Source organism: Camelina sativa, chromosome 11 (genome assembly GCF_030686135.1).
Source record: "Camelina sativa cultivar CO46 ecotype springtype chromosome 11, ASM3068613v1".
Lineage (NCBI taxonomy): Eukaryota > Viridiplantae > Streptophyta > Magnoliopsida > Brassicales > Brassicaceae > Camelina > Camelina sativa.
In genome coordinates this window covers 48,321,963-48,348,882 of record NC_141890.1, presented here as the reverse complement: position 1 = coordinate 48,348,882, position 26,920 = coordinate 48,321,963, and the positions used below count along the sequence as shown (strand labels likewise).

General features: G+C 34.1%; 6 protein-coding genes and 1 non-coding gene across 13 annotated transcripts; 4 read left to right on the top strand and 3 right to left on the bottom strand.

Annotated features, from left to right (window-relative positions):
* Positions 1-2,030: 2,030 nt before the first annotated feature.
* LOC104726761 (ABC transporter A family member 12) lies at positions 2,031-6,558 on the bottom strand. The gene is made up of 15 exons (XM_010445692.3): positions 6,361-6,558; positions 5,866-6,276; positions 5,637-5,769; positions 5,446-5,565; positions 5,195-5,310; positions 4,954-5,112; positions 4,543-4,831; positions 4,363-4,446; positions 3,946-4,283; positions 3,595-3,795; positions 3,386-3,495; positions 3,221-3,305; positions 2,989-3,117; positions 2,786-2,891; positions 2,031-2,684 (listed from the first exon to the last, which is right to left on the bottom strand). Exons 1-15 carry the CDS (start codon positions 6,430-6,432, stop codon positions 2,296-2,298), a joined length of 2,742 nt encoding a protein of 913 aa, XP_010443994.2. The 5' UTR covers positions 6,433-6,558; the 3' UTR covers positions 2,031-2,295.
* A 49-nt stretch (positions 6,559-6,607) lies between these two features.
* Positions 6,608-11,505, top strand: LOC104726762 (ABC transporter A family member 11). 2 transcript variants are annotated; one of them, XM_087476650.1, is made up of 15 exons: positions 6,608-7,151; positions 7,311-7,542; positions 7,617-7,978; positions 8,081-8,176; positions 8,272-8,472; positions 8,567-8,726; positions 9,029-9,255; positions 9,418-9,535; positions 9,618-9,694; positions 9,785-9,874; positions 10,023-10,166; positions 10,257-10,547; positions 10,689-10,769; positions 10,867-11,043; positions 11,134-11,505. In XM_087476650.1, exons 1-15 carry the CDS (start codon positions 6,783-6,785, stop codon positions 11,371-11,373), a joined length of 2,865 nt encoding a protein of 954 aa, XP_087332776.1. In that variant the 5' UTR covers positions 6,608-6,782; the 3' UTR covers positions 11,374-11,505. The 2 variants fall into 2 exon arrangements, 1 of the variants encoding a protein (XP_087332776.1); XR_015573194.1 differs by having other exon boundaries at positions 6,710-7,151; positions 9,785-9,916.
* A 2,305-nt stretch (positions 11,506-13,810) lies between these two features.
* On the top strand, positions 13,811-15,395 carry LOC104726759 (pectinesterase PPME1-like). Its single transcript, XM_010445690.3, has 3 exons — positions 13,811-14,055; positions 14,225-14,314; positions 14,867-15,395. Exons 1-3 carry the CDS (start codon positions 13,846-13,848, stop codon positions 15,041-15,043), a joined length of 477 nt encoding a protein of 158 aa, XP_010443992.2. The 5' UTR covers positions 13,811-13,845; the 3' UTR covers positions 15,044-15,395.
* Positions 14,171-17,339, bottom strand: LOC104726758 (protein ORANGE, chloroplastic). 6 transcript variants are annotated; one of them, XR_015573192.1, is made up of 10 exons: positions 16,886-17,322; positions 16,622-16,736; positions 16,431-16,547; positions 16,249-16,335; positions 16,084-16,160; positions 15,853-15,980; positions 15,586-15,722; positions 15,384-15,503; positions 15,203-15,291; positions 14,171-15,096 (listed from the first exon to the last, which is right to left on the bottom strand). XR_015573192.1 is itself a non-coding variant. In XM_087476649.1 (9 exons), exons 1-8 carry the CDS (start codon positions 17,074-17,076, stop codon positions 15,426-15,428), a joined length of 930 nt encoding a protein of 309 aa, XP_087332775.1. In that variant the 5' UTR covers positions 17,077-17,322; the 3' UTR covers positions 14,171-15,075; positions 15,384-15,425. The 6 variants fall into 6 exon arrangements, 4 of the variants coding, with proteins under 4 accessions (XP_087332775.1, XP_087332774.1, XP_087332773.1 ...); XR_015573193.1 differs by having other exon boundaries at positions 14,171-15,075; XM_087476649.1 differs by lacking the exon at positions 15,203-15,291 and having other exon boundaries at positions 14,171-15,075.
* Positions 17,340-17,819: 480 nt separating this feature from the next.
* Positions 17,820-17,933, top strand: LOC147935571 (small nucleolar RNA Z107/R87). The gene has a single exon (XR_015573524.1). It is a non-coding gene; the product is annotated as a small nucleolar RNA Z107/R87 (small nucleolar RNA).
* Positions 17,934-21,937: 4,004 nt separating this feature from the next.
* LOC104726757 (uncharacterized) lies at positions 21,938-22,668 on the top strand. Its single transcript, XM_010445687.3, has one exon. The coding sequence runs from the start codon at positions 22,064-22,066 to the stop codon at positions 22,478-22,480; it is 417 nt and encodes a 138-aa protein (XP_010443989.1). The 5' UTR covers positions 21,938-22,063; the 3' UTR covers positions 22,481-22,668.
* Positions 22,669-23,632: 964 nt separating this feature from the next.
* On the bottom strand, positions 23,633-24,742 carry LOC104726756 (cyclin-U4-3-like). The gene is made up of 2 exons (XM_010445686.3): positions 24,200-24,742; positions 23,633-24,101 (listed from the first exon to the last, which is right to left on the bottom strand). The coding sequence occupies exons 1-2, from the start codon at positions 24,565-24,567 to the stop codon at positions 23,801-23,803; spliced, it is 669 nt and encodes a 222-aa protein (XP_010443988.1). The 5' UTR covers positions 24,568-24,742; the 3' UTR covers positions 23,633-23,800.
* Positions 24,743-26,920: the final 2,178 nt, after the last annotated feature.

Below are 26,920 nucleotides of genomic sequence, written 5' to 3'. Positions count from 1 at the left end.
TTTGTATCGTCCTGAGAGCCGGGAAATCTTGCTCTGAAACAAAACTCGCCTTAGATGAACAACTAGCAGCTACCCCCAAATTCAAACTATCCCTCGGAAGAATAGATCCCAGACTCCCCAAGACCACCGGAGACCCTGACAACGGTGGCGGATTCGCCAAAGACATCGAACGTGCAGACCAAGCAAAAAATCCTAATCGCCTAAAAAATCACCATCCACCTCAGAAAGAAAAGAAAGATATCACCCTCAATATTTATTTTCCATCTATGTACGTTTGGTCATTCCCTAATCTTACTCTTGTGTGAAAAAAGCTCATATTTACTACTAGTAGTACTCATTAGCTAGTAGTCAGTGTGATATACTCTTGGGTAATAGATAAATTGGCTTCTTACTAATGAAGTCTGTGAAGTCTGTCTTTTATTACAGATTACTTTTCATTTTTGTCATCTTCTCAATTAACACACCAGTTAGCTTTCCAACGTACACTTGACCCATTCCTGTTTGCTTTCTTTGATTGAACTCAATGGACAACACACTCCACATGCTTATTTCCCTTCCAAAAACAAGTTTTAGTCCAAAGAATAAGAGACATTTTATTATAAACAAATTAAATGGAACAGAGAAGTTTTGTTTTAGAAAGTACTCATAACAGTTTAAGCTGGTTTGTGAATCATTTGGTATCACTTTCTTAATAAAATTTTGAGTCATTTAGTTATCGATTCCATTGTTTATTAGTTTCCATGAGTTTTCTGAAACAACCGTTTCTATTTGCCAAAAGCTCTGCAATATATATTCTCGTAAGACTTTTTTTATAAATAAATTGGTAATTTAAAAGGATTACATATATATATATATAATGTTGCATGGAAACTCTTTTTAAGGTACGTTTCCCGTTTTCGAAACGTTTCAGAAACAGAAACTCGTGGAAACACAGAAACACGATTCCTAAAAATCTATGTTTGGAAACACGATGGAAACTCCGTTTTCGTTTTGGAAACACGACATAAACTTTTTCTTAGATTAGAAACCTAATAAATAAAATAATTTAAAAATCTATATTCACAATAAATATAAATATATAATATTATTAGTGTTTTAATTCAACTATTTAATATTTATGTTTTGAGATTGTGTTGTTTTATCTATTTCTTTTGATATAGGGTTTATGTTTGGTGTTATATTATGTATACACATATATATCAAGATATATATATATATACATATATTTCCAAAACGTTTCCATTTCTTAATTTTAGAAAAATATCGTTTCTCGTTTCCGAAACGTTTTGCTTCCGCGTATCCGTTTCCGTTTCTATGCAACCTAATATATATATATATATATATATATATATATATATATATATATTAATAGTTGGAAATCATTACATAAAGTGTAATAGGTGCCCAGATGGTCTGTTATAATTTTTTTTTTCTTACAATAGGTTCTCATGTAAAAGATACAATACGTCTTTGACTACAAGAAAGACACAAAAAACAATTGAAAAATATATTCATGAAAACAAAATAAGAAAGAGAGTCTATTAATAGAACAAGTACTACACGTACGCGAGAGTAAACTAAAAAAAAAAATCAATAATAAAAAGGAACCAGCAGAAAATTTAAAGTTTAAACATTTTTTTTTCTTTCTTTTTGTACAAACAACTTTAAACCTTCCTCTTGTGATGTTTTAATGAAAAGTAAAAACATTACATGTGTCATATAAGTTAGGCAACATAAGTTCATTAATTATCTAAGCACTACCAAAACAAGTCTAAACCACAAGAATCTTTAGTTTAACACACATGAAGCTATGTTTCTTAAGTTTCTCCCAAGACCTTAGTTTCCCCAAAGACATTTTGGTGAGTAAATATTAAACACCAAACTTACCATCTATCCATTTTTAAAATGTCTCATTACAAACTACAAACAATATGTTTTGAAAAGGTGTTAAATAACCAAACCAATCCAAGTATTATCTCTATATTCTTTTTTACAGCCGTTGTGTATTCCTCTAACATTTACAATAATTATTTTCTCTAACGAAAAAGAAATATATTAAATTTTTGTGCTTCTCAAATTTTAAGTTATATACACACAGAATATATAAATATGTCCCGTAATTTAACATGAAGTGTTGCTTTAGAGCATATGACCCAACCTTTGCAGAACTCTTTGCTACCGCAACTCTACCCTCAACACTAAAGAACTATTAACAAAATGGTGATAAGTTTGCGTGTGTCTCAAGGCATAAATTTTTGATCCAAAAAAAGAGAACCCTATAAATGAAAATAGCTTTTAAGACAAGGAAATAAAAGCTTGAGCAGTTCTAGCAACTTTAATGAAGACATCTTCGAGAGTTGTATCGGAAAGTCCCCAGGCAAAGACTGTGAAGTTGGATTTGGCCTTTTCAACAGAGCGAAACACCTCAGCAATCCGAACCTCTTGCTTTGGGAGCTCGAATTTCTGAGTACCAGCAAGGTGATATATCTTCTTTGCGTTGGAAGAGACAGATTTAACCAATCTCTCTACCTCTTCCTCATGTTCTGAAGATGTTGTCATCGTGAACACGTATGATCCACCATATCTGCTTTTCAGTTCCTTGGAGTTTCCTATGCATTGCAAGCCTCCATCTACGAAAATTCCCAATCTGTCGCATAGAAATTCGGCTTCTTCCATCGAGTGAGCTGGAAATTAATGTTGTCTTAATGTTAAAACTAAGTTTATTTTAGGAGGCATATATATACTCAATTAGATTCCACAAGTTAAGAAACTAATGTATGTATACTTGTGAGAATTATTGCTGTGTTTTGTTTTGCACGCTTGATCACATTCCATAAGTTCTTCCTCGAGGCTGGATCAAGTCCTGTGCTTGGCTCATCCATATAAACCACCTAGTTTAGAGAGAAGACTGAGGGTTTGTAAGTATATAATAAACTTGAGCCATTGCTTGAAAAAAATCACACAACGTACTAACAAGAATTTACGTACCTTAGGGTTCCCGATAAGCGATATGGCCACGCTAAGCCTCCTTTTCATACCTCCGCTGTAATTACCAGCAGGTTTATCGCCAACTCCTCCATCGAAAAGGCTGACACTTTTGAGAGATTCATCCACAGCCTTGAAATGATCATATATATATCCATGAATTATCATTGTCTTCAAGAATAACAACACATAAGATATGATAAGACAAAATCAGCAAGGTGTTGAACATATATACGTGTGTCAGACTAGAGCCCTTTATATTTTTAAGTCGCCCGTAAAAGAGAAGATGTTCCCTTCCTGTTAGCGTCTCCCAAAGCAGGCTGAAACCAACATGAGTGCATAAAAAGCAAAGCTTGGTAATGAAAAACAAAATTCAAAATTTATCGAGAGGATGATGTACTCATGTTGTGGGCATACGCCCATGCTCGTGTAGACTTTATTCATATCTTTGCATATGTCCAAACCCTGAACCAAGGCTGTTCCAGATGACGGTCTGAGGAGCCCCGTCATCTAGTGCAACAGAAGAAAATACAGTAGTAGATTACAAAATCTGTTACTCGGAAACGTTTGTTTAATTTGCAAAACTTAAAAATACTGATGAAGACTAACCATACTGATGAACGAAGTTTTACCAGCGCCATTAGGTCCAAGCATGCCGAAGCATTCTCCTAAAGGCACGCTTAGATACAACCCTCTTACTGCCATTTTTGGCGGGTTACCATCTCTACCTGGATACACCTTTTTTAGGTCGTCACACAAGATCGCATGCCCTGTGCTACCTTCATTCCTTAATTTTTGGACCTTTTCCCTCTGATTATTTTTGTTTATATATATATATATATATATATATATATATATATATATAATTTTATTTTTGGTCAGAAGGGCTTTGAAATTAGAGAAACATGGATAGAAAAAAAAAAGAAAAAAAAAAAAAGAAAGACTTGACTTCTTCCATACCTCTTGAGTGACATCAAGTTTTTCCATATCTATGAAGACTTTTTTAGAATCCAGCCTTTGCACAGTAGGCCTCCTTGGTAGGGAAGAAGGTTTCTTGAAAGGGTTCACCAAGAAAAAGAAAGGGGACTTTCCGGATGAGAAAACCTGGTCGATATAGAAGGCTACAATGAGAGCAAGAAACCACTCTACTGACATGATATAGAAAATTTCACTCATTCCGCTATCGCTGATATCTTGCCACTTCATCCCAGTTCCACGGGAGGCATATTGCGAGAACTCATACAACCCGCGGTATAGAGAAAATCCGGGATACAACTCCAAGCCAACAATATAATCTTCTGCAAATACATTGTAAGTAATAATAACCATGAGCATTTTTTTTTCTTTCTTAAAGCTAAGGTTACGTTGTTGACTTACCGGGGAATGATTCACTTTCAATCAGCTTTTGGAAAAGAAAGTTGCCTAAGAGCCCAGTTCCGTAGACCAGTATGTAAGCGACGACTACAATTAAGCCATACAAGAGAGAGAATCCATTCAAATTTCAACAATGGCATGTCTTAAGAGGAGATATTCATCAAAAAATGTGATGTTGAGTACCTGTTACAGTCTTAACCTTTGCGAATATCGTAGAAAATAGAAAGGCAATGGAGATTTGCAGATTTAAGTAGATAAAATAGAAAACGAACTGAATGCTATAGTCATTGAGGCGGAAGAACCTGAGTCCTATAGCAGACCCGAAGCTCACCAAAGTAATAAGATACAACATAGATATGGTGAGAAAATAGGCATATGAAATCATCCAATATGGACCATCGCCTAGCCCGTGCATTTTCATTATAATTCTTAGACGCTCTTGTTTCTCATACACCAATGATGTCAAGATCACCTGCAAGATTTATTTGCATCTTGCTATTACATTCTATGGGGTGGTTTAATGTCACACACACACATATATATATATATATATATATATATATATATGTATATATATACTGTAAGAAAACTTACGGGGAACAAAAGAAGAACAACCCAAGTGAAGAAAAGTGGGCCAAGCATGGAGGAAATGTCTTTATTGTTTTTAGTTTCTTGTTTTGGAACTTCTTTGACAAACTCAAATAATATATTTGTCCCTAAGCCTTTTAGAAATTTAATATAAGCATTTGAAATCTGCAAGGAGAGAAATACGTAGTAGCACGATGAGAGAATATGTCTTGAGAGTACATGATCACCATTTAGTGTTATTTTTTACCAGATTGATAGAGCGGGGAACTCGGAGCAGCTTTACTGTCAGATCATCAGTGTAGGTTGAGTTATACCATATGGTCACATTGAAGTTTTTCCTATCCGTGCTCATGAGATCGTATGCTAAGGCAACGAAAAAGGCACAGTCACACTCGGATGTTTAACATGGTAGGTATGTTTGTGTGTGCCTCATAAAATTAATTTCAAACCCATATATAAGATAAAGTCATGAAATTAAAAGACATAATTTAACAAAACCTGCAGCGACCTCATTTGTCATCCCCGCAGGGTTTCCCCTCCAACTACCCTTGTAAAGTTCATCATTGACCTCTATAGAGTTATTTCTCCAGAGACATAACCCTTGAACACACTTCACATCTGTGATAATATATAATCTATCAAAGTGAAGAAAAATGCATTTCTCACGTCAAGAGCCATGTCAAAAGTACCTGTATGAAATTTTCCGATCGAGAGTGGCAATGTGGAGTTTGCACTGCACGAGGGTTGGATACTGTAAATAGGGATATCATCACCAATCCCTGGGTCTTCATAATTGTCTTTGCCTGCTGAAACTGTTGAACCCTGAAAGCCATGATGATCACTCGAGTAAAAGAAGTGGTTACGTTGAGAGATAATGAGAATCATGCAATGCACTCAGGGATAGAGAGAGACATATACCAAAACGTTATTGGCTAAAGTAGGCAAGAGGTTGGAGGAATTAACCACAAAGGAAGTGGTGAAGATATTCGCGGATAAAGCTTTTCCAAGGGACAATTTATCACCAGTGACAAGTATCGTTACAGGACAAGATCCTGTTACTCTGCATGACTTGTCAGGGAGGTCTCTGTAGGAAAAGAAATCGGCCTTAACAGAACGGAGTTCATCTTGTGGAATCTGCAACATCGGAGGCAACAATGGAGGGTTTCGGATGGCACAATTGACACCAAGTAAACCAGCGTTGCTTCCACAATCAGACATATCAGAGATACTCTTCATCAAAGAATCAAGAACCTTTTGAATTGCCAGCAGAATTAAGCAGAGGAAAAGTGGAACCAGGATGAGCCGGACATTCGTCCATATGTGTTTCCTCTGCCATTTCAGGGTTAGATCGCTCCTTGTTCAACACAAAACACTTTTATTTCTAAGAAACTTAGGCAATATAAAAAAACATACCTGGTAGGTTAAGTTCTTCCTAAGTAACGCATTGGCTTGCGTCCAAAAACTTGCCGGACTAGGATTCACCATTGATGAAGAAACAAAATAATCTCACTTCGTGTTTTTTTTTTTTCTTGCCAATTGAATAATAGTTTCTTCTTTAAACTTTGATAAGGTTATTTTTAGTGCGAAAGAAATGTGGTCCCAATTGAATGCAAGAAAAAAAAATGTGGTCTCAATTTTACACAATTTTCAAGCTACGGATGAAATTTAGTCAACCTAAAAAAAAGTGGAAACAAAAGATGGATTGCTTTTTTTTTTTTTTCTTTCTTTTTTTCTAATATTAGTATGTGCGATGCGGGGGTGGGGGGCACCTATTAGAAAATAAATTTGGTATTCCTAAGACAAATTTATTTCAAAAAGAAAGAAAGACATTGATAATGATTTTGCAAGAAGGCTTGCCGCTTCTCTACCAGCAGTTCACGGCGTTGTTTACGAAGAATCTATTGCTTTCATGGCGAAACAAGAGAGCCATGTTTCTTCAAATATTCTCTTCGTTCTTCTTCATCCTTCTCATATTTTGTATAGAGGAAGCCATGAAGGCAAGCGAAGCATCCTCATCAGCGTACAAGAATGTCACTGATCCTACACTAATGGTTTTCCCGCCGATTCTTCCTTGTGAGGACAAGTTCTTTGTGGAGCTCCCTTGTTATGACTTCGTGTGGAGTGGGAACCAAAGTCGTCGCGTGAATGATATAGTCTCTGCAATTATGGCTAACAATCCAGGGAGACCAATTCCAACCAACAAGGTAACACGCATATTACGGTGCCTACTTTTTTTTTTTTTTTTTGTTAAGATTATGCATGTGACTATTATACAAGTACCCCTATCCTAAGAATTCTATGAGATTTTGGTCCATTATTTACGGATTTAATTGTAAATAATGTGTTGGATTTAATATGTTCAGGTTCAATCATTCAAGGAGCCAAACGAGGTAGATGCATGGCTTCTTTCACATCCGTTGCAAGTTCCAGGAGCTTTACATTTTGTGGAAAGGAATGCTACAGTAATCAGCTATGGTATTCAAACAAATTCGTCCGCAGAGAGAAAACGTGGTCAGACTGAAGATCCAACGTTTAAGTTCCTTGTTCCTCTTCAAGTCGCTGCAGAGCGTGAAATCGCAAGGTCCTTGATTGGAGGTATACCATTCTTGGATCTCTGAGTACTACCGATTAATTCTTTACCGGCCAACACAAGTTTTTTTTTTTTTCAGATCCAAAGTTTAGTTGGAGTTTTGGATTTAAGGAATTTGCACGTCCAGCTATCATAGGTGAAAGTGTCTCTGCAATCTCAGTCATGGGACCTGTGTTCTTTCTTGCTTTCTCCATGTTTGGTTTTGTTCTCCAACTCGGTTCCCTTGTTACCGAGAAAGAGCTAAAACTTCGGCAGGCAATGACAATGATGGGTGTTTATGATTCTGCATACTGGTTGTCATGGCTCTTATGGGAAGGAATCCTTACCTTTGTCTCCTCACTTTTCTTGGTCCTCTTCGGAATGATGTTTCGGTTTGAGTTTTTCTTGAACAACAGTTTTCTTGTTGTCTTCCTACTTTTTTTGCTTTTTCAGTTTAATATGGTACGTAAGTATGACCCTTCATGACATTCTAATAATTAACTTTCTAAGATGTTCCTGCATAGATCATGCAATTTTATGTTATCTTGTTTATCATGTTGCTAGATTGGCCTTGCATTTGCGATATCATCTTTCATTAGGAAATCATCTTCAGCAACAACTGTCGGTTTCCTTGTGTTTCTGATTGGTTTTATAACACAGGTTTGCATGGTTTCTCTAGCTAAAATATATAGTTAAATTGGTTTGTCAAATTAAAATCTTAAAATTCTTTTACTTAGTTGCAATTCTGACTACAGATTGTATCAGCTACTGGATTCCCTTATTCCAGCGCATATGCAGTTTCTCGCCGGGTGATGTGGTCTCTTTTTCCACCCAACACCTTTTCTGCGGGCCTTAAGATTCTTCTTGATGCAACCTCAACTCCCACAATCTCTGGAATTAGTTGGAGTAAAAGAGCCGTATGTGAAGGGAACCAAGCAACTTGTGTAATTTCTATTGTATGTGGTCACTCAAAATAAATTTCACTACACTAGTATTTACGTTGTCTATTAACATTCTCAAACATCTTTTTCTTTTTTTTTTCTTTGGTAGAACATTGTATACCAGTGGCTTCTTGGGACATTCCTGTTCTGGTTTGGTCTGGCTATCTATTTTGACAATATAATTCCCAACGCATCCGGTGTAAGAAAACCAATCTTCTACTTTTTCGCACCTGGTTATTGGACTGGCAAAGGAGGCAACAAAGTGGAAGGTAATTTCTCCTCCCTCCCCCGGGCACTTAAGAAAAATACTTCCTCCGTTTCAAAATATAAGATGTTTTAACTAAAGCACGCAGGTTAAGAAGTCTTTACTTTTAACAAATTCAACCAATCAGAAACAATATTGCATAATATAAAATATTAAACTAATCTAAAAGTTGCATAGAAAATTGAAAACATCATATATTATGAAACAAAAAACTTCTCTTAAACATCTTATATTTTGAAACGGAGGGAGTATATTATATTCTTTGTGTCGGGAAACATAAGTATAACATGTTTCTACACTTTACAGAAGGTAGCATTTTTAGCTGTATTGGTTCTGTTCCACCTGTGGAGCATCATACGCCAGAGGACAAAGACGTGCTTGAAGAAGAGACAGAAGTTAAACAACAAGCAATGGATGGAATAGTTGATCCTAACATTGCAGTCCAGATACATGGTCTTGCGAAAACATATCCTGGAACAACAAAGCTTGGATGCTGCAAATGCACGAAAACTTCGCCTTTTCATGCTGTAAAGGTATTTTCTATAAAAAAAAAATTGTTCAGTCCATTGCAAAATTTAACATGGTAGTGCGTGTGTGTTCTATGCCAAGGTTATTGAACAAGTTCTAGTGTTCATTGTCCCTCGTGATATCCAACATGCAACAATGGGTAATTAATTCATTGAAATATGCTTTAGGGTTTGTGGTTGAATATTGCCAAAGATCAGTTGTTTTGTCTTCTTGGACCCAATGGCGCAGGGAAAACAACTTCTATTAGTTGTTTGACTGGCATTAACCCAGTTACTGGTGGTGATGGTAAGTATCTGTTAGACTTAAGCAAGTTCTCGAAGCATTTTTAACCGTTCTAATAAGATCCATTTGATTTTACTTAAAACAGCTCTTATTTATGGAGACTCCATAAGAAGTTCGGTGGGTATGTCTAACATTCGTAAAATGATAGGAGTGTGTCCCCAGGTAAGTCAGTTTCATAGGTGTTTCTAGCGTTGTCTCTTACACAATAATCTCTTACCCAATACTTTTTCTTTTTTTTTTTTTCTTTAACAGTTTGATATTCTTTGGGATGCTTTGTCTAGTGAAGAGCACCTCCACCTCTTTGCTAGCATCAAAGGGTTGCCGCAAGAATCGATCAAATCGGTACATCACCGAAAATAGTATAAGATTTACTTTTCTTTTTACGTACGGCTGCGAAGATGTTTAATGATTTTATTGAAGTTTCTGGTTTATATATAATATGCAAACTTATCGGTTTCTTTTGCTTAAAATTTTCACTTATGTTATATAGACTGCTGAGAAGTTACTGGCGGACGTAAAACTGACTGGATCGGCGAAAGTTAGAGCAGGAAGTTATAGTGGTGGAATGAAACGTCGACTCAGTGTTGCAGTAGCACTCATTGGTGATCCCAAGCTGGTCTTCTTAGATGAACCGGCATGTCGAGTTGACACATTCTTGTTTAATTATATTGTTACACATAAAATCAGTTTTAAGATTGGTTGTGTAATTTTACATGGATTGTAGACAACTGGAATGGACCCTATCACGAGGAGACATGTGTGGGACATTATACAAGAGTCAAAGAAAGGTCGTGCCATTATACTAACAACGCATTCTATGGAGGAAGCTGATATTTTAAGTGATCGAATAGGGATCATGGCTAAAGGCAGGCTCCGTTGCATTGGGACCTCAATCAGGTTAAAATCCCGCTTTGGCACGGGATTTGTTGCTACCGTTAGCTTCATCGAAAGCAAAAATGACAATAACATCGCTACTGGAGCTTCGCACGAGCCATTGAAGAAATTCTTCAAAGAGGTACATACACTCAAAAGTATACTAGCAACCATTTTCTTTTTTTTTTTTTTTTTGTCGTCATGCAACATTTTTTTTTTGGGTGCAAATATAACGTTTAGGTGCCTAAGAAAATTATATGATTTTTTTTTTTTTGGTTGGCAGCACCTGGAAGTTGAACCAACAGAAGAAAATAGAGCTTTCATGACTTTTGTTATCCCCCACGACAAAGAAAAACTTTTGACGGTACCAATTAAAGCTCCTATAGATTTCCATCTATCTATGCTAATCTATGATATATGTTCATCAAATATTGTTTCTCTGTGATCTCAATGGTCAATAGGGTTTTTTTGAGGAGCTACAAAACAGAGAATCTGAATTTGGAATCTCGGACATCCAACTCGGTCTTGCGACTCTTGAAGAAGTGTTTCTGAATATCGCAAGACGTGCTGAACTAGAAACCGCAACAGCTGAAGGAAACATGGTTACTCTTGAGTTAAAATCAGGCATCTCACTAGAGGTTAATAAAAATCCACATATACATGTTAGTCGAATTAATGCAGAGTTGAGACATTTAAATTAATTACTGTATATATGGTTAATGTCTTAGATACCTGTGGGAGCAAGATTTGTTGGGATCCCTGAAACAGAAAACGCAGAGAATCCAAGTGGAGTAATGGTGGAAGTGTACTGGCAACAAGACGGGTCAGGATCGATGTGCATCTCAGGACACTCATCAGAGATGCGGGTACCACAGAATGTTCCGATGACACGTCCACCATCACCAGATGCATTAGGAGGACTTAAAGAGCTACGACAAGGTGTTCGTGGTATCGTGATTGATTTATGAATCTAACAATTCAATACTTGTCGTTGTTGGAATCGTGAACAAAGATTCATAGTATAGAGGGTTAAAGTTGTACCAAAAGTTTACATTGAGTTTTTTGTTTGTTCAATATGACAAAAGTTAGTGGTTTGATTAGTTTGGTTACATGTATATGTGCTCACAAGTACCTAGTTAATAATTTATAGCGATAAAATAAACCCTGGCCTCAGAGATATTATAAACCGTTTATATATAGATGACGCCATGACGGAAATAAAAACTCGTCGTGTTGACAATGTCAAACACGATACATGTAAGATGAGCACCATTAGGGCAGTTAAAATCAAATGAGTTGCTCTATATATATTATTTTAATATAATATGATTAATTATTTAAAGATTAAATCAGGAAAAAAAATCAACTATTAGTTATGTGACATGTGAGAAACGGTACTACAGTTGCTCCCTGAAGAATTGTTTCTCTTCTCTCTCCTTCATTTTCTCACCATCTCTTCTCTTTTATTATTATTTATTTATGGTTAATGACTGAGCAACTGGCTGAGTATCGACGAGTGTAGATGGTCTTACGTTCTTTTCATCTTTTAAAACAACACTCGTTGACAAACTAAAAACGCAAGATTTTGAAAATTAAACAAACACGAGATTTTGAGAGAGTTGATTTGATTCTTTAACTCTATTAGATGAATACCGCACTATACGCGGGCTTATGACTTATCGTTTTTTAAACAATTTTGCTACTATTGATTTTTTATGTAGAGTTTATCTATTTTTTAATTGTAGAAATCTTGAAAATTTTAATTTTGATTTTTTTTAATACTTCAAATAGTTTCTCATTTTGCAATTGAATTATTAAATACATGCATGAAAAAATTTGTTTTGAGAGCTTAAACATTTTCAATTTTTGTCTAAAACTTGTAAAAAAAATATTTCAAATGAAAGATTGATCTAAGGATAAGGATGCATATTTTGTAACAAAGAGTTTTTTAGCTTCTCAGTTATATACTATGAAATACTAACATTTTAATTTATCAAGATTGCAACTTGGTTACCTCTTTAATATATATAATTAAGATAGACATCTTCGTTTCATGTTAGCTCTTCAATTTCTTGAATATAACTCTAGAATTTTTTTTTTATAAGAAATTCATTTAATTTTCTTTTTGACAACTTCTAAATATTAGAAATTAGAATATGAAAACTCCTTCCTCTTTGTCTTTGTATTTTGCTAAACCAACATTCTACAATTTTATTCAATTATCTTCCATTTGATAGTGAACAAAACTCCAATCTTCTTCAAAAAAATGTTTTTTAGAGACAAACTTTCATAAATTTCTCTACAATATTAACAAATATCTCTATCACTGTTCTTCAAACTATGGACAAAATTGTAATTCTAAACCATATATCTATAGATTCATGGTTTACGCCGAGAGGAAGACGTGGCTCTTTCATTCAATCTCGATGTCTTTTTTGTCTTTTGGTGATGCATCTACTTTCTTGGGACATGTTATAAGTCTCTCTAAATTGTTTATGTAAATATTGAAACTGTTTTTATGATATAAAAAATACATAAATAGGTTTGTTTGCTTTTAATGAGGATAGACAGGTGGCACTCTCTCCACTGCTGATGTGTCACTCAGATGGAGAGAGTTAGCCATCTTTCATAATATAGATTTTGGTGATGAATCTGCTTTCTTGGGACATGTTATAAGATTCTCTAAATTTTTTATGTAAATATTGTAACTGTTTTTATAATATAAAAAATAATAAAATACATAAATAGATCTTTTTGCTTTTAATGAGGATAAACAGGTAGCATTTTCTCCACTGCTGATGTGTCACTCAAATAGAGAGAATTGGCCATCTTTGATAATATAAATTATCACCTTAATTCCACGAGACAATAATTTGCAAGTACATTTATTAGCTCGTCAAGCACGATTGCATAATCCTTTAATTTATTTTCCTATGTAATGTAACGTAGGCATTTATGTACCGGTTTTGATTCTCTCAAAGTTTGTGATACTGCATTTGAAAAAGAAAAAAAAACTTTTTTGACATAAATCAAATCTGAAGTTGATTTCTATACCGATTTAAACAGAAACTAATGCAGAATTATATATGCCTATATGGGATATCACAACGCATGCATGTTTGGTTTAGACGTGTAGTATTGAAAATTTTCTTCTATATATATATTAGCTAATCATTTGTTCCAAAAATAAAACTAATGATTTTACTCCTTACTAAAATAGTTTTGTCGATAAAATAATAAACTATGACAGTACATAACATATATTTATAGAATTTGTGAAGGGATAAAAATGAATAAAAGAAGAGGAACCAGAAACCAATTTAGCAAAACTTAACGGCATCGGGTATTCTTGGCTTTCAGCAATGGTATACATATACCATAAGAAAGTGTTTTAGAAAAGTAGTAAAAAACATAATAACAATAATAGTAATATTAGAACAATGGGATACAATTCTGTGTCCCTAATAGTAACAAGCCTGCTCGTGGTGATTACATCGCCGGTGGTTTTCGCTAACGATGCAGCACCAATTCCGCAGAACAAAGGCGGAATCGAGCAGTGGTTCAACACCAACGTCCCGTCGTTGGCTAGTAGAAAAAGTACATTAGATCCAGCTCTATTGGCCGCTGAGGCTAAGCCACGTATCATCAAGGCATGATAATATTTGTAAACATGCATTATAATTAATAGAGACGTTTTCTTATGTTTTCAACAAACAACATGTTATTTATTTATTTTTGTCGTTATTGCGATATTTTAAATGATAGTTTTTAGGATTTTTGGGTTTTAGCATAAGATATATTTTGGACCTACGAGTGCAGGTGGAACAAAATGGAAGAGGCCATTTTAAGACAATAACCGAAGCGATAAAGAGTGTACAGGCAGGGAACACTGGGCGTGTGATCATCAAGGTAGGTCCTGGTGTATACAAAGAGAAGGTCACAATAGATAGAAACAAGCCCTTCATCACACTGTACGGTCATCCAAATGCAATGCCGGTATTGTCATACGACGGTACCGCATTACGATATGGGACAGTCGATAGCGCAACTCTCATTGTCTTGTCCGACTATTTCATGGCTATTTCAAAAGTTAAGCACATCAAGAACCCTGATGGTATTAGTATCCATGCCCTTCGGAAACACATGTAGTCTCAGAGACTCTGTGGACTCTAGTGAAGTGCTTGCACATGAGTTGGGTGGTGTCGTGAACTGAACCAAGACTTCACCAAACACAGCCTAACATTTACACAGATCCTTTCTCTTTTTTTTTTCTCCTGACTCCGTTTAACTCCAATCTTTCTGTTAGGGACGTTAAGTCCAAGCTCATAATAGAGGCTGCAAACCATCCAACAGATCCAGAAGCAGACCAGGATAGGAATTTTATTACTCTGTTTTCTGTTCTGATATGTTACTCAAACAGTTTGGTTTCTAAAGTTCCCTTCCTCTTGTGTCTATGTGCAGACTCTGTTGCTTCCAAGACATTTACGCAAAACAGAGATACAGCAAGTACATGGCTCGTGCCTTACACAACATCAAGTTTTACCATTCTCATCCCTGCACCCTCCGTATGGGAGTTTTCACTCATGGTGTTTAAAACAAGCTACTCGCGCCACTACCTTGCGTGGCTGGGAAGCTTGAACCACACATACACACATGGTTCCATCCTTTTTCTGCTTCTCATTGAAACGGAACTGAAAACATTTAGAGCTCAGAAACAAAACATAATGTAACATGAAGGAAAACAATACATTTAACGGGAAACACGCTTTTTTGCTTAATGGAGAAACCGAACATTACATGCCGTTTGATGTCACAACTCCACAAGACGTACACAGCATGCCAGTTTCGAGTTGTTGGTTTATCTGGTACAGTGTAGCTAGGTTGTTCTGGGAAGACAGTACTAACATTGTATCTAACTTCACTTGTGTGTGTATGTACAGATGAAAAGATGCAGTTATAAATATTCATCAATACATACCATTTTTAGTTACACTGACAGAAGTAGATAGTGTTGCAGATTTTAATCGAAGGGATCGATCCGAGGGTCATGCTCACTCGCCATAGCCATGCCTGTGCACAAACATGTCGGGCACATCACCTGAGCATCAAACACATACAACTTAGCATCCACACCTTTAGGTTTTGGGTTTTTTTATAGGTTTTTGTTTTTGTGCTTTTACCTTTCCGGCACCTGAACAGTTTGAACATCTTTCGGTTTGGGGCGGTGATTGAGAATGATTCCCGCCAGCAATAGTTGAGACTGGTTCAGCTAAAATAAGAGAACCTGTGCTAGAGCAACGAGCACAAGCTAGATACCCTGTGTTAATATAAGAAAAATACAATTATTACACGGTCAAAACCAGATTCTAAAACTCTTTTTTTTTTTCTTTTTAAAACCAACTTAACTTTTGAAAGCAAGAAACAAGAACAAGTAAAAATCATAGTACCAGTTCCTAGACAGTATTTGCATCTCTTGTGTTCTTGCTGCTTTACGTTGTTGACTTCAACTACCATCAAAGCCGAAATAACACCAACAGCTCCTCCAGAAAACGAAGCTACTATTGGATCCACTTGACTGTCATTCAAATCAACACACAAAATTAAGCATCTTTAAAAGAGATATTATACTCCCCAAAAAAAAAAAAAAAAACACAGTTGAAAGAAACAAGTATGAAAACCTCAATTGCATAGGTAGATGAAGACTTTGAATAAAATCTGCATATGAAGTACCTCCAATACCTAGCTTCAGCTCTAGCTGTACCAAAGATAACCAAAAAAAAAACAATGATTATTAGAGAGAAAAAATCCAATCTTGAGAAAGAAAATAAACAACAAGCACTTACAGTAGGAGCTAGAAGGCCACCGAATAAGATAATCCCGGCGATGAGTGAAAAACAAGTTGCGTAGTAGACTTTCAAATTGGCAGCAGTCTGAAAACCAAATGCATATATATATGATCAATTCATACAATTAAACAAACAAATATACTTGTAATAATGGGGAAAAAAAAGGAAAAAAAACTAACCAATGGAGGTAAGAATGGGATAAAAGATGGGAAATTAGGTAATTCATGTTCTTGTTCCTCGTTTATGATACCAAGTTCTGTGTTTTTAATCCGTTGTTGTATTCTTAGCCTCCGTACCTAATATATAAAACAGTTAGCGAGAGAGTCTCAAGGAGCTAAACTTGAAGAAACTAGTGAAAGACGAGTGTAACCTCTTCCATATGCAAGAAGATCTTGTTTCGACGGCTTCTAATGTTATCTTTAATCTCTTGTAATTGCATTTTGGCAAAGTCCTGTACTGTTTCAGGCCCTTCTATTATACAAAACCTTCACCCCTCCCCCCAAACCAAAACAAACCAACCCAAAAAAAATAAAAATCATAACTTTTTAAGTTTTTGACCAATACCGCAATCGAAATATATAGTAGGAAACAAAGCTCGGTAATTTATAAACTGATCAAGCTAGTTGAGAGTTACCCGGCAGCGAATTTGGATTCAGATTCAGAGTCGAGGGAGGAAGATTCAGGGTTTAACGCAGTGAGTCGCCGCCATCTGAATCTCCGATTACGCCCTAGTGAAGATGATGATGATAGTTTATGCTCTGAACACCGATGATTGTACGGATCACGTGGGTAGGTAACTGACAAAATCCTACCCAAACATGACATCTTTCAGAACCCTCAGATCAATAAGATTGTGTACTACTACTAACTTAGTCTAGTGGAAGCGAATTGTGAAATCGAGAGACCCGAAAGAGAGAGAGAGAGAGAGAGAGAGAGACCACTTTGCTCAACTCAACTGTTGTTTTGTACGTGGCGGGTTTATATTGGTTCTTATATTTTACACTTGTTTTTATATAAGGAAAATAAAAAATTTGTTTTGAGAAAACTTGCGGTGGAAAGATTTTTTTTTTTCTTTTTCTTTTTTCCCCTGAAACGAAAATTTTATTGATAATTTATGAATATTTTCTTGCTACTATTTTCTTGATAATTTATGGATAATAATTTTGAGAAAAATGGTCTCTATCTAAACTAAAGCCATGTAAATTGTAATTTACTAATCATTCTACACACATTATCTTAATATGAATGGGCCGGGTCAAATTAAGTTATTCATCATTGTTGTTAAGAGAAGGCCTTAATTGTAGCTAAGAGAAGGCTTTCTTAATGATAGTATTTCGGATTCATTTATACTTGTGTAATAAATAAAACGGAATCGTTTTAAAACAGAGTCGGGAGAGAAAACCCTAGCCAAATTAACCTATAAATAAATACAACTCCCAAAGTCACTAGTCTCTCCAGCAGCATCACTCCAATGTTTGGTTAATTAGTTTACTAATCCTCTTCTTTTTTAAGTTCTTCTTCATCTTTTTGTGTTTTTTTTTTTTTTTTTTGGAAAAGAGATATATGAGAATCGTGGTGATGACTTCGTAAATATTCAAGCTCAACAGACCGCAATGCAGGACTTTTTCTTGTTTTTTCATGGAAAGTTTTGCGTGTCGATAATCCCGCTGAACTGAGCGATCTCTTCTTTTTCAAAAAATAAATGTTTCATTTTCGTTTTTTTTTATTATTAAAAAATAAATTCTTGATTTTTTTTTTCCGATTTGTTTTTTGGGTAAAAATATGGAGTATTATTACAATGAGGGTTTACAGCTCCCTCTTCTGATCTTTTGATTTTTGAAGAAATTGGCTGGCCGAATCGAACCATAATTATTTATGTTGCCGTGACTGAGTAATATCCGCAATATATAGCCTTTCTTATTGTTGTTGTGATGATGATTAGGGCTTTTTATTTTGATATTATCTAATATATTTTTGGGCTACATATATTTTTGATCTTAATACATTTGGAGATGTAATGCAAATCCTCAAGGGTGAAAAACGTTTAATAATATTTTAAATTGGACGCCATCTGGTTTACTAGAAAATCCTTGTGGATTAAAACGAATGTTTTGTTTACGTGCAAGATTCCACAGATATAAACTTCCAAAGTCGTGTTTGGATAAAGGCTTAAACGTTTGGACACAGGATCAAAAATGATGGTATGCAAATCTATTTCCTTGGATCTTAAGGTACATTTCAAAAATCAGAAATGATAAGTTAGAAGGTTGTCACCTGATATGAAACTACACATGCTGGTAACATATAATATATGTTGCAAGACATGAGCCATTAGATCCATGGACTCGACCCCTTTTGTTAAGTTCTTTTGGGCTTTTGCAATGCTTATGAGACAATGCATCTTGTCATTCCAATTCCAAAGTAGTATTTAGGCAATGGAGCTTATTCTTCAACAAACTTCATCTGCTCTACCTTAAAAAAGACAAATTTTGAAAAATGTTACCATGAATGAATCTTTTGACGAGTGGCATAGTTTTTTAACCGAATTTTAATAGGTCATTCGACGAAGAATTTTGTTTTCTTATATACTTTTCAACGCTATAAATATTCTTGCTGACGTATTATAACGTACATATAGTATTTGTAGTTTGTTACCAATATAATGTTACAAACGCGTGTATAAACATGTACATAGTCAAAGCACAAATGCATGTGTGATGCTTTTACATAAAAATCAAATGATGAATTTTATGCTAAGTGTCTAATAATAGAGGAAGTGGGTGCAAATAGTAGTGACTAGTGAGGGTCCAGCACGTGGCACAACCTAAGCGTCACAGAATGTTGTTAGTTGTTTGTTACTAAACACACTAGTAGAACCCTTTGGGGGCTCTGGACCAAATCGAAAGTTTATATTAAAATTTCTCTTTTGAAAATGAAAGCAATTAAACCTCTATATAAATATATACAATAATGTTAAGCTCTATTAGAATATAACTTATTATGATATAATGTAATACTGTTTTGTCTTCTTCAAACTAAATGATTATACAATAACGTTGATAACTGATGGAGTATGTGTCATTATGACATTATCTATTAGTGTAAATTTAACTAAAGGTTTCTCTCCCAATCTTTGCTTCACGGTATATATAATGTGAATGTAGCTTCATGTATAGGCGAGTCCTATCTCTCAGCTGCTTGGTTAATTCAAATTCATCCAAGTTACTCCTCTGCTAGCTGCCCTCATTTGAAATGCTAGTGTTCTCCTCATGTGTTTCACTCAATTTCTGCATTTTTTCTTTCGTATATGTAACTGCTCTAGTGCCTACTCAAAATGGTATCTCTGTAAACTCAAAAGATAAATACAAGCACTAATTCAGGAAAAAAAATGTGGCAAGAAAATCATATCCAAACAAAAAAAAGAATGTTGCTTCATGCAAATCCGTCCGGGCAGTGGACGCTACATACTTATATAGTTTTTATTTATATACATGGTATGTAATATTTACAAGATGAAGTAAGTTTATACGATATGTAAAAAAAGTTAGGGGTGTATTAATTGTATATTATGCACCACATAGCTTATACATGTTCATGAGACATTTTCTGTAAGACAATACAGGGGATTGGACTATATGCTCGTGATTGGTCCGGATTCGCCAACCTATTTAACTCCACTATAAAAATTGATCCATTATCATCAGATACATGTAAATCCATTTTCTAGATATTTTGAAGCTTCAATATAGAGGAATGTTGTAAGAAACACGATGTGATTATTATCATTTTTATTTGAAATTTTTTAAAAAACTTCGATGGCAGTGAATTGGGAGCTTTCAGATTATTATTTTAGGGGTAGTCTTTTTAGAAGTATATGTATATGAATATTCGATCATATCCTAAAGGAGACATAACATATGGTAGTTGCTCCACCGTAGGAAGTTGTGCGTGTGGACCGCTTCACCGTTGAAAATATATTAAAAGTTGCCATCATTCCAAAAAGAATCCTTTAGATATTTCTCAGAGCCAAAAACATTCGTGTCTTCACTATAGATCTCAGTCGTAAAAGGAACACAACATTAGTGTAAAACTTGTGGAATCAATATATATATATATATATATATATATATATATATATAATCGACAATCGACAGTGTATTTGCAAAAACAAACATTAGACATTTTACAAACGGCATTGAGACTTTCGTAAATATACATTGTCCAAATTTATATATATATATATATATATATATATATATCATACAATAAATTAAAATAAAATAGCATTTCTCTATTAGCCAGTCAACTCAGAAAGAAAAATTTTACAAAAATTAAAACTTGATCTAAGATTGGCCAGTCCTATCTCTGCATCTAAGAACTTAATCGAACTCTCCATCTAGTGTCTACGAACAGATGTTTATTTCATGTGAAATAATATCATCTTACCAAAAGACCATCTCAAAAACACTGACCGACCTCATACCCTATGAATATTCAGTTTTGTGATCATTCCTATATATTCTTTTTTAAATAAACCTATACGATGAGGGCCATATGATGACAACGTACATATGTAATAAATCATAATTATAAATGAATTATTTTTATGATAAAATCATACATGATCAAGCTACACTAAAATTGGATTTTAGTGTTTAAATAAACTCAAATTTCTTTGAAAAGTTTTGACCATTTGAATTTGATTTAGCAAATGTTAGCTCAAATGGTTTCTAAATTAGTTAGAATGGTCAATAGATAGGCGAAAAGATGGAAGTTAATATTATATGATCTATATAGTTTTTAATAAACGCGACATATCTATCTGATTTGCTCATCATTTTTGAACTAATTTAAGAACTAGTGGTCGCGTGACTAGTCTTAGAGATGAATAAATTATTTGATCTACCATTGTCAATGGTGTTGATGTTATATGTGTGTGTTTGCTAGATACAGTATATTGATGAATGATGATCATCATTATCATTATTGGCAGATCACAAGCCGTATTTAAGAAAATTTCTAAGTGGGATTGACATTGAGATGCATCTTAAATGGGTTCTTCAAGGATAATATTTTCTACTCTAAAGCAACTCAAGTATATCTGTAATATCAAATATTCAATCATTTCACTTGACTTTTTCTTTTTATTGTAATACGATTACCGACTATAATATGGTATAGAAAGATAAAACTCTTCGATCAATAATGATTAGTCTCATGCATTTATAGATAGGCTTTAACAGACAAATGAAAACAAGATCAATTTATATATGAATTTTATTACACACTGTATATCCGTGCCAATACATATATGCCGTTTTTAGCATTTATTGTTATACCAATATATAATTATAGTAATTTTTTATTTTTGGCACTAAATCATGGTAATTAGTATCTATTGAAAAAAAATGGTTCATAGCTAGTGACTTCATCATGATTGATATTGTAATTCTATTGTTAGGGCGGTGGTGCTAATTTACAGTTGATGATTACGTCTTAGTAAAGAATTATATAACAAAAACAAGTTTGTAAATGAACTCACGACATGTGTTGGTGATGCAATTATAATGTTTTCTTATAACCTTTTTCCCCCTAACAAGGTTTTTTTTTTTTTAATTTCTTTAGTTTCGAGTTTGGATTTCACAAAAGGGTGGGTCTGGCCCATCTCACACTATCAAACCAACTTGTCATAGACCGTTGCATTTCAATAATGGTTCATGTTGTTGCCTATAAATAGTGGCAGAAGCTTTCCTACAATAACTTCATAACAAAACAAGATTTTGAATTAAAAACATATAAGAAAAATTAGAAAATGATCAAAGGGCTCTTGTTGGTTTTGTTCTTTCTAGTCATTGCAAAGACTTCGGTTTCTCGCCCGTTCGCATGGTCTAGGGGTAACATGCCAGGCCAAAACTACCCAGGCGAAAGTGGATCAGGTCGTGGGCCCAATTGGGAGTACAACTGGGGTTGGGGCTCTGCTCCAGGTTCTGGATGGGGTTACGGGTCGGGTTCCGGTAGATCACCAACAGGGTGGGGAAGAGGATCTGGATACGGGTATGGATCCGGATCCGGGTCAGGTAGCGGATATGGATATGGTTCTGGAGGTGGTGGAGCACGCGGTGGTGGGTATGGTTATGGAAGCGGAAATGGCCGTTCTGGTGGCGGCGGTGGTGGTGGTTCCAACGGTGAAGTTGCCTCTATAAACCACAGTAGTAAGATTCATCCGTGAGGATGTTTTGGTAAGTTCTCCCAACTAAAATGTTTTCGGAGGAGTATAAGTGTTTGTAATACAGTATTAAGATTATTAGGCTTGGTACCCTCCTGAATGTAACTTATATATCTCCCTTTGTCTTGTATGCTTTTATATATAAGATTATGTGCTCGACGTATCTTATACCGTCTTTGCATGTCTCTAAAGGTGTGATCTCTTATAGTGTAATTTGTGTATGGCCTCCAAACGCGTGTTTAGATCATTTTAAGAAAAAAATATATTATCTCTTAGATTTGCGTTTAAGTTCAACTTGTAGGAAAATTGTATCGGTTTTACAAGATTTTATATTCGAATATCAAGATATGCTAGGTTTTTATTCATTTTGTTAATACAGTAAAACCTCTATAAATTAATAAGGTCGGGACCATGAAATTTTATTAATTTATCGATAAATTAATAATTATTAATTTATCAATAAATTAATATTTTTTAATTTATGAAGAGAATTTTAATTTTCATAATTTTAAAATTTTTATATTGTAAAATAAGATATTTTTGTTATCATTCATAATATTAAAGAATTTTTTTAATTTATAATGTTGGCTATCATAATTATTAAGTTTAGAATTAAAGTATAAATGATAAATATTAGAAGTTTAGAGTTTAGAAGAAATTGCTACTGGTATCATTCATAGTAATGATGAAGTCAAAGAAGATATTGCAGTAATTTTAAAACCAATTACATGTAAAGAAGCAATTATCGCATTTAGGACTCTCCATAATTTTTGGATGCGATTTGAGAAGACGACAATGAAAAATATTAGAAATGAGCTCCAAAAAGAATGCAAATTCAAGAATATGCAAACAAGAATAGAGTTATATTTTACTAGATTTTCTTAGATATATATATATATATTAATATTACTTTGATTATTAATTTATGATATTGATGGGACCATATTTTTACGTAGAATTATCGAAATGTGTTTTTTTTGCATCGGCCCAACTCGAGACCGGAAAAATTTATTAATTTATAGCGAGTATTAATTTAAAAAATATTAATTTATAGAGGTTTTACTGTATATGGTTTCAAGAAATTATATGGTCCGCTAAAATGCGTCAGACTAATATTATCTTAGATTTGAAGGTAGATGGTAATCTGAAAAAATATAACGTGAAAAAGAAAAGAGATAATATCAACCCTTGGATACAATCGAAATTCTAAGCTAACATCACTAATCAAGAATTAATCCTCAGGATATAAAAGAGGGTTTACATTACATAACGTGATAACAATTAACAAACCCAATGCATATATATATATATATATATATATAATCAAGCAGCAGCGAGTTGCTGCTTCTTGTTGTGATGAGTAGATAAAGAGTCTTCTTCATGTGGATTCATCAAAAGTTTCGTCTTAAAAGAGCCTCTGAACGAAAGAGAAGGTTTTAGAAACAGAGATTCCATCTTCATCAACATCACCATCTCATTTTGTAGAAAACCACAGTAATTATTAAAAGTTGAAACGGTGACGTTTAACTGAAACTCGATTCCAAACAAGAAGTCAAGCTCAAGCATGTTCATCTCTTCTCTGCTTATTCCCCCAACTTTTGCATAATATCCATTGTTGTAACTCCTAAAGTTGTCACGAATAATAAATAATCAATTAATCAACTGTTAAATTTATAAGTAACTTTTAACAAATTAATTAGCCTCTCAGAATTAGTTACTTACAAGTCATCCATGAATTTGGCAGAGACCAAGACACTTGTGATTATAAGCCTATGAACATTATGGGAATTGATAGGCAAAAATGGCTGCTTCTTCACTAACCGATCCAAATATATATACGCGACGATGTAACACGAATAGCTACAATTCGCATACTCGAAGATCCTCTCGAGATAGCTTCTGATTGATATGGAGGGTTTGGTTAATCCATGGAAACCTGAGATCCTCTGTTTCTTTTGGCTCAGCTTGTCGTTAGACTCCGATACTCTTTGCAAGAGATACGACATTGCCGTTAAGACGCTTGGCATGATCCCAGCCATTGGTTCTTCGTGATCTAGATTCATTGTCTGGATCTGAACCTGATCAGCCATTCGATTGGTGGAAAAAAATAAAAATAAAAGACAAAACAGAGCTCTCTGTTTCTAATGAGTTTATAAGTGTATTACATCACAATCACATTACATGTTTTAGTTTGGTTTTTTCGTATCTGTCTTTTTTTGCCTGTCATTTCGAGTGTTTATATAGAAGGAATTTTAAATAAGATTGTGAATATTCCATTACTATATTCATTGAATTTTTGCTCCCTAAGATTAGTTTTGAATTTACAATCTAGTAATTATGATTAGCTCATGGTTAAACCATGGGCCAGGACTAGGAGACTTATTATTAATTCATCCGACTTCTGGTGAATTAAGTATAATTAAACTAACTTAGCATCTAAAACAAGGAAAACTATAGAAATTAGAAAATGAAAAAGAAAAAGCGGGGAAATCCAATGGAAAACAGTGGCAGATTTTTAGGGTTATTTTTTATTAGCGTAAATAATCGACATATTCTATTTTCTTATCTCGTTTACACAATCCATCTAAATTGTATAATTTTTTCATACAAAAATGATTGTAGTTCATTTGAAATGCTTGCAGCAAATTTATATATGGTGGTGTGGTGTCTAAAAGAAAAAAAAAAAAAAATACTCTTAATCTTGAGTTTTGACATTAGGATCGGACATGATTAATTGATTGTGTTTGAGAAAACATCTACTATAACTATTAAGACTTGGTTTCCTTGGAGTTAAATTGGTTTACCTACCAAAAAATAGCTAGCCCCTACGTTTTCATCACATACGTCTTTTAATTTCTTTTCTTATAAACTCTACTAATTACATGAATGTCGGTCAGTGTACATGTAATATACATAAACATAGATTTCTGGATCATCTTAACCAGCCAAAGAAAATAGTATATAATGTATTTTTAGTGAACTATAATTGATACATGATTTAGAAGGTTAAGATGTCTAGCATAAAAATTACTTTAAACTATTGCAATTACATGCATGTAGTTAAGATAATAATATGCTAATTAACTTGTTTTAGATGTTTTATGAAACTTCTTCTTCCACGAAGCTTCTTTTGGTTGACATTCGTGCATCATCAAACTTATTTTGTAGAAAGATAATAGTATTTTTGTTTGAAATCTTAACATGCAGTCTATTAAATTCGAAAAAGAAATATATAAACCATTATCGTATCCTGATAGAATAATCTTGGTGTTCGACGAATGGACGAAACCGATGAACTTCTTTAATCACAACATAGAGCATCTAACTAAAATGCGATTGAGAGAAAGCCACGTAAGAGAATTGCGAGGCTGAACTAAAAATTCGTGCTATTCACGTTAGAGAGATCATGAACAACACGTAGTCATCAATAATGTTTTATTTATTTGCTCTTTTGTTATTATGCAGAGATTTTAAAGATTTTTGTTTATCACACAAGATCACCGTCGCTTCTGTCTTTTTCACTTGCTTGACTCCCCTTCGATTATTCTGTTCTTTTACATTTCGTATCAACGGTGCTTATTTAGTTATAATTTACCTTAACTTATTCATATTAGTTGAGACATCTTTGAATTAAATCCAAAAAAACATACAATTAAGTACAATTTGTTTCATCCAATAAAATGGCTGATAGCTTAAAAGGTTTATCCACCACCCTTAACACAATGTTTAAGATAAGATCATCTCAGAAATAAAGTGTTAATATCACCAGCGATAAAGAATTAACCTTCGAATTTAAATGACTCTTTACGGGAAAAATATCATTTAAACCATGAACTTCAAATTGTGGCTATTTAAACTATGAACTTTGTTGTAGGTCATTTAAAACATCAACTTTCGTTGATTATCCTTTTTAAACATTAAGTTTTGTTGACCAAGCCAATAAACGTTAAATCCGATAACCGAGCAACTAACAGACGTTACTATGCCGTTAACACTCTTCGTTAGTGACAAAACGACGTCGTTTTGATGAAAATTTTAGTTCGAGAAAATGTCATTTAAACCATGATTTTTTAAATTGAAGCCATTTAAACCATGAACTTTCAAATATTGGCCATTTAAACCATGAACTTTGTTGTAGACCATTTAAAACATCAACTTTCATTAAGTGAGATTTTTTAGACATCACGTCAAACTATTAAGTTTGCTAACGTGTCTTACTTCAGTTGATCACAAGGGTGAATACAAACATTAAGATCATAAGCACAAAAAACATCATAAGGGTCACAAGCAAAAGCACAACAAAGATGCGTTAAAATGACGCATCAAAAACCTAGAATCATAAATAAAGTGATTAATTCTATTAAACTAAAATAATGTGATCAATCTTTCAGACTCCAGTGTGATATCCTAATACCTAGAAAAAAAACTCAATACACAAACAAA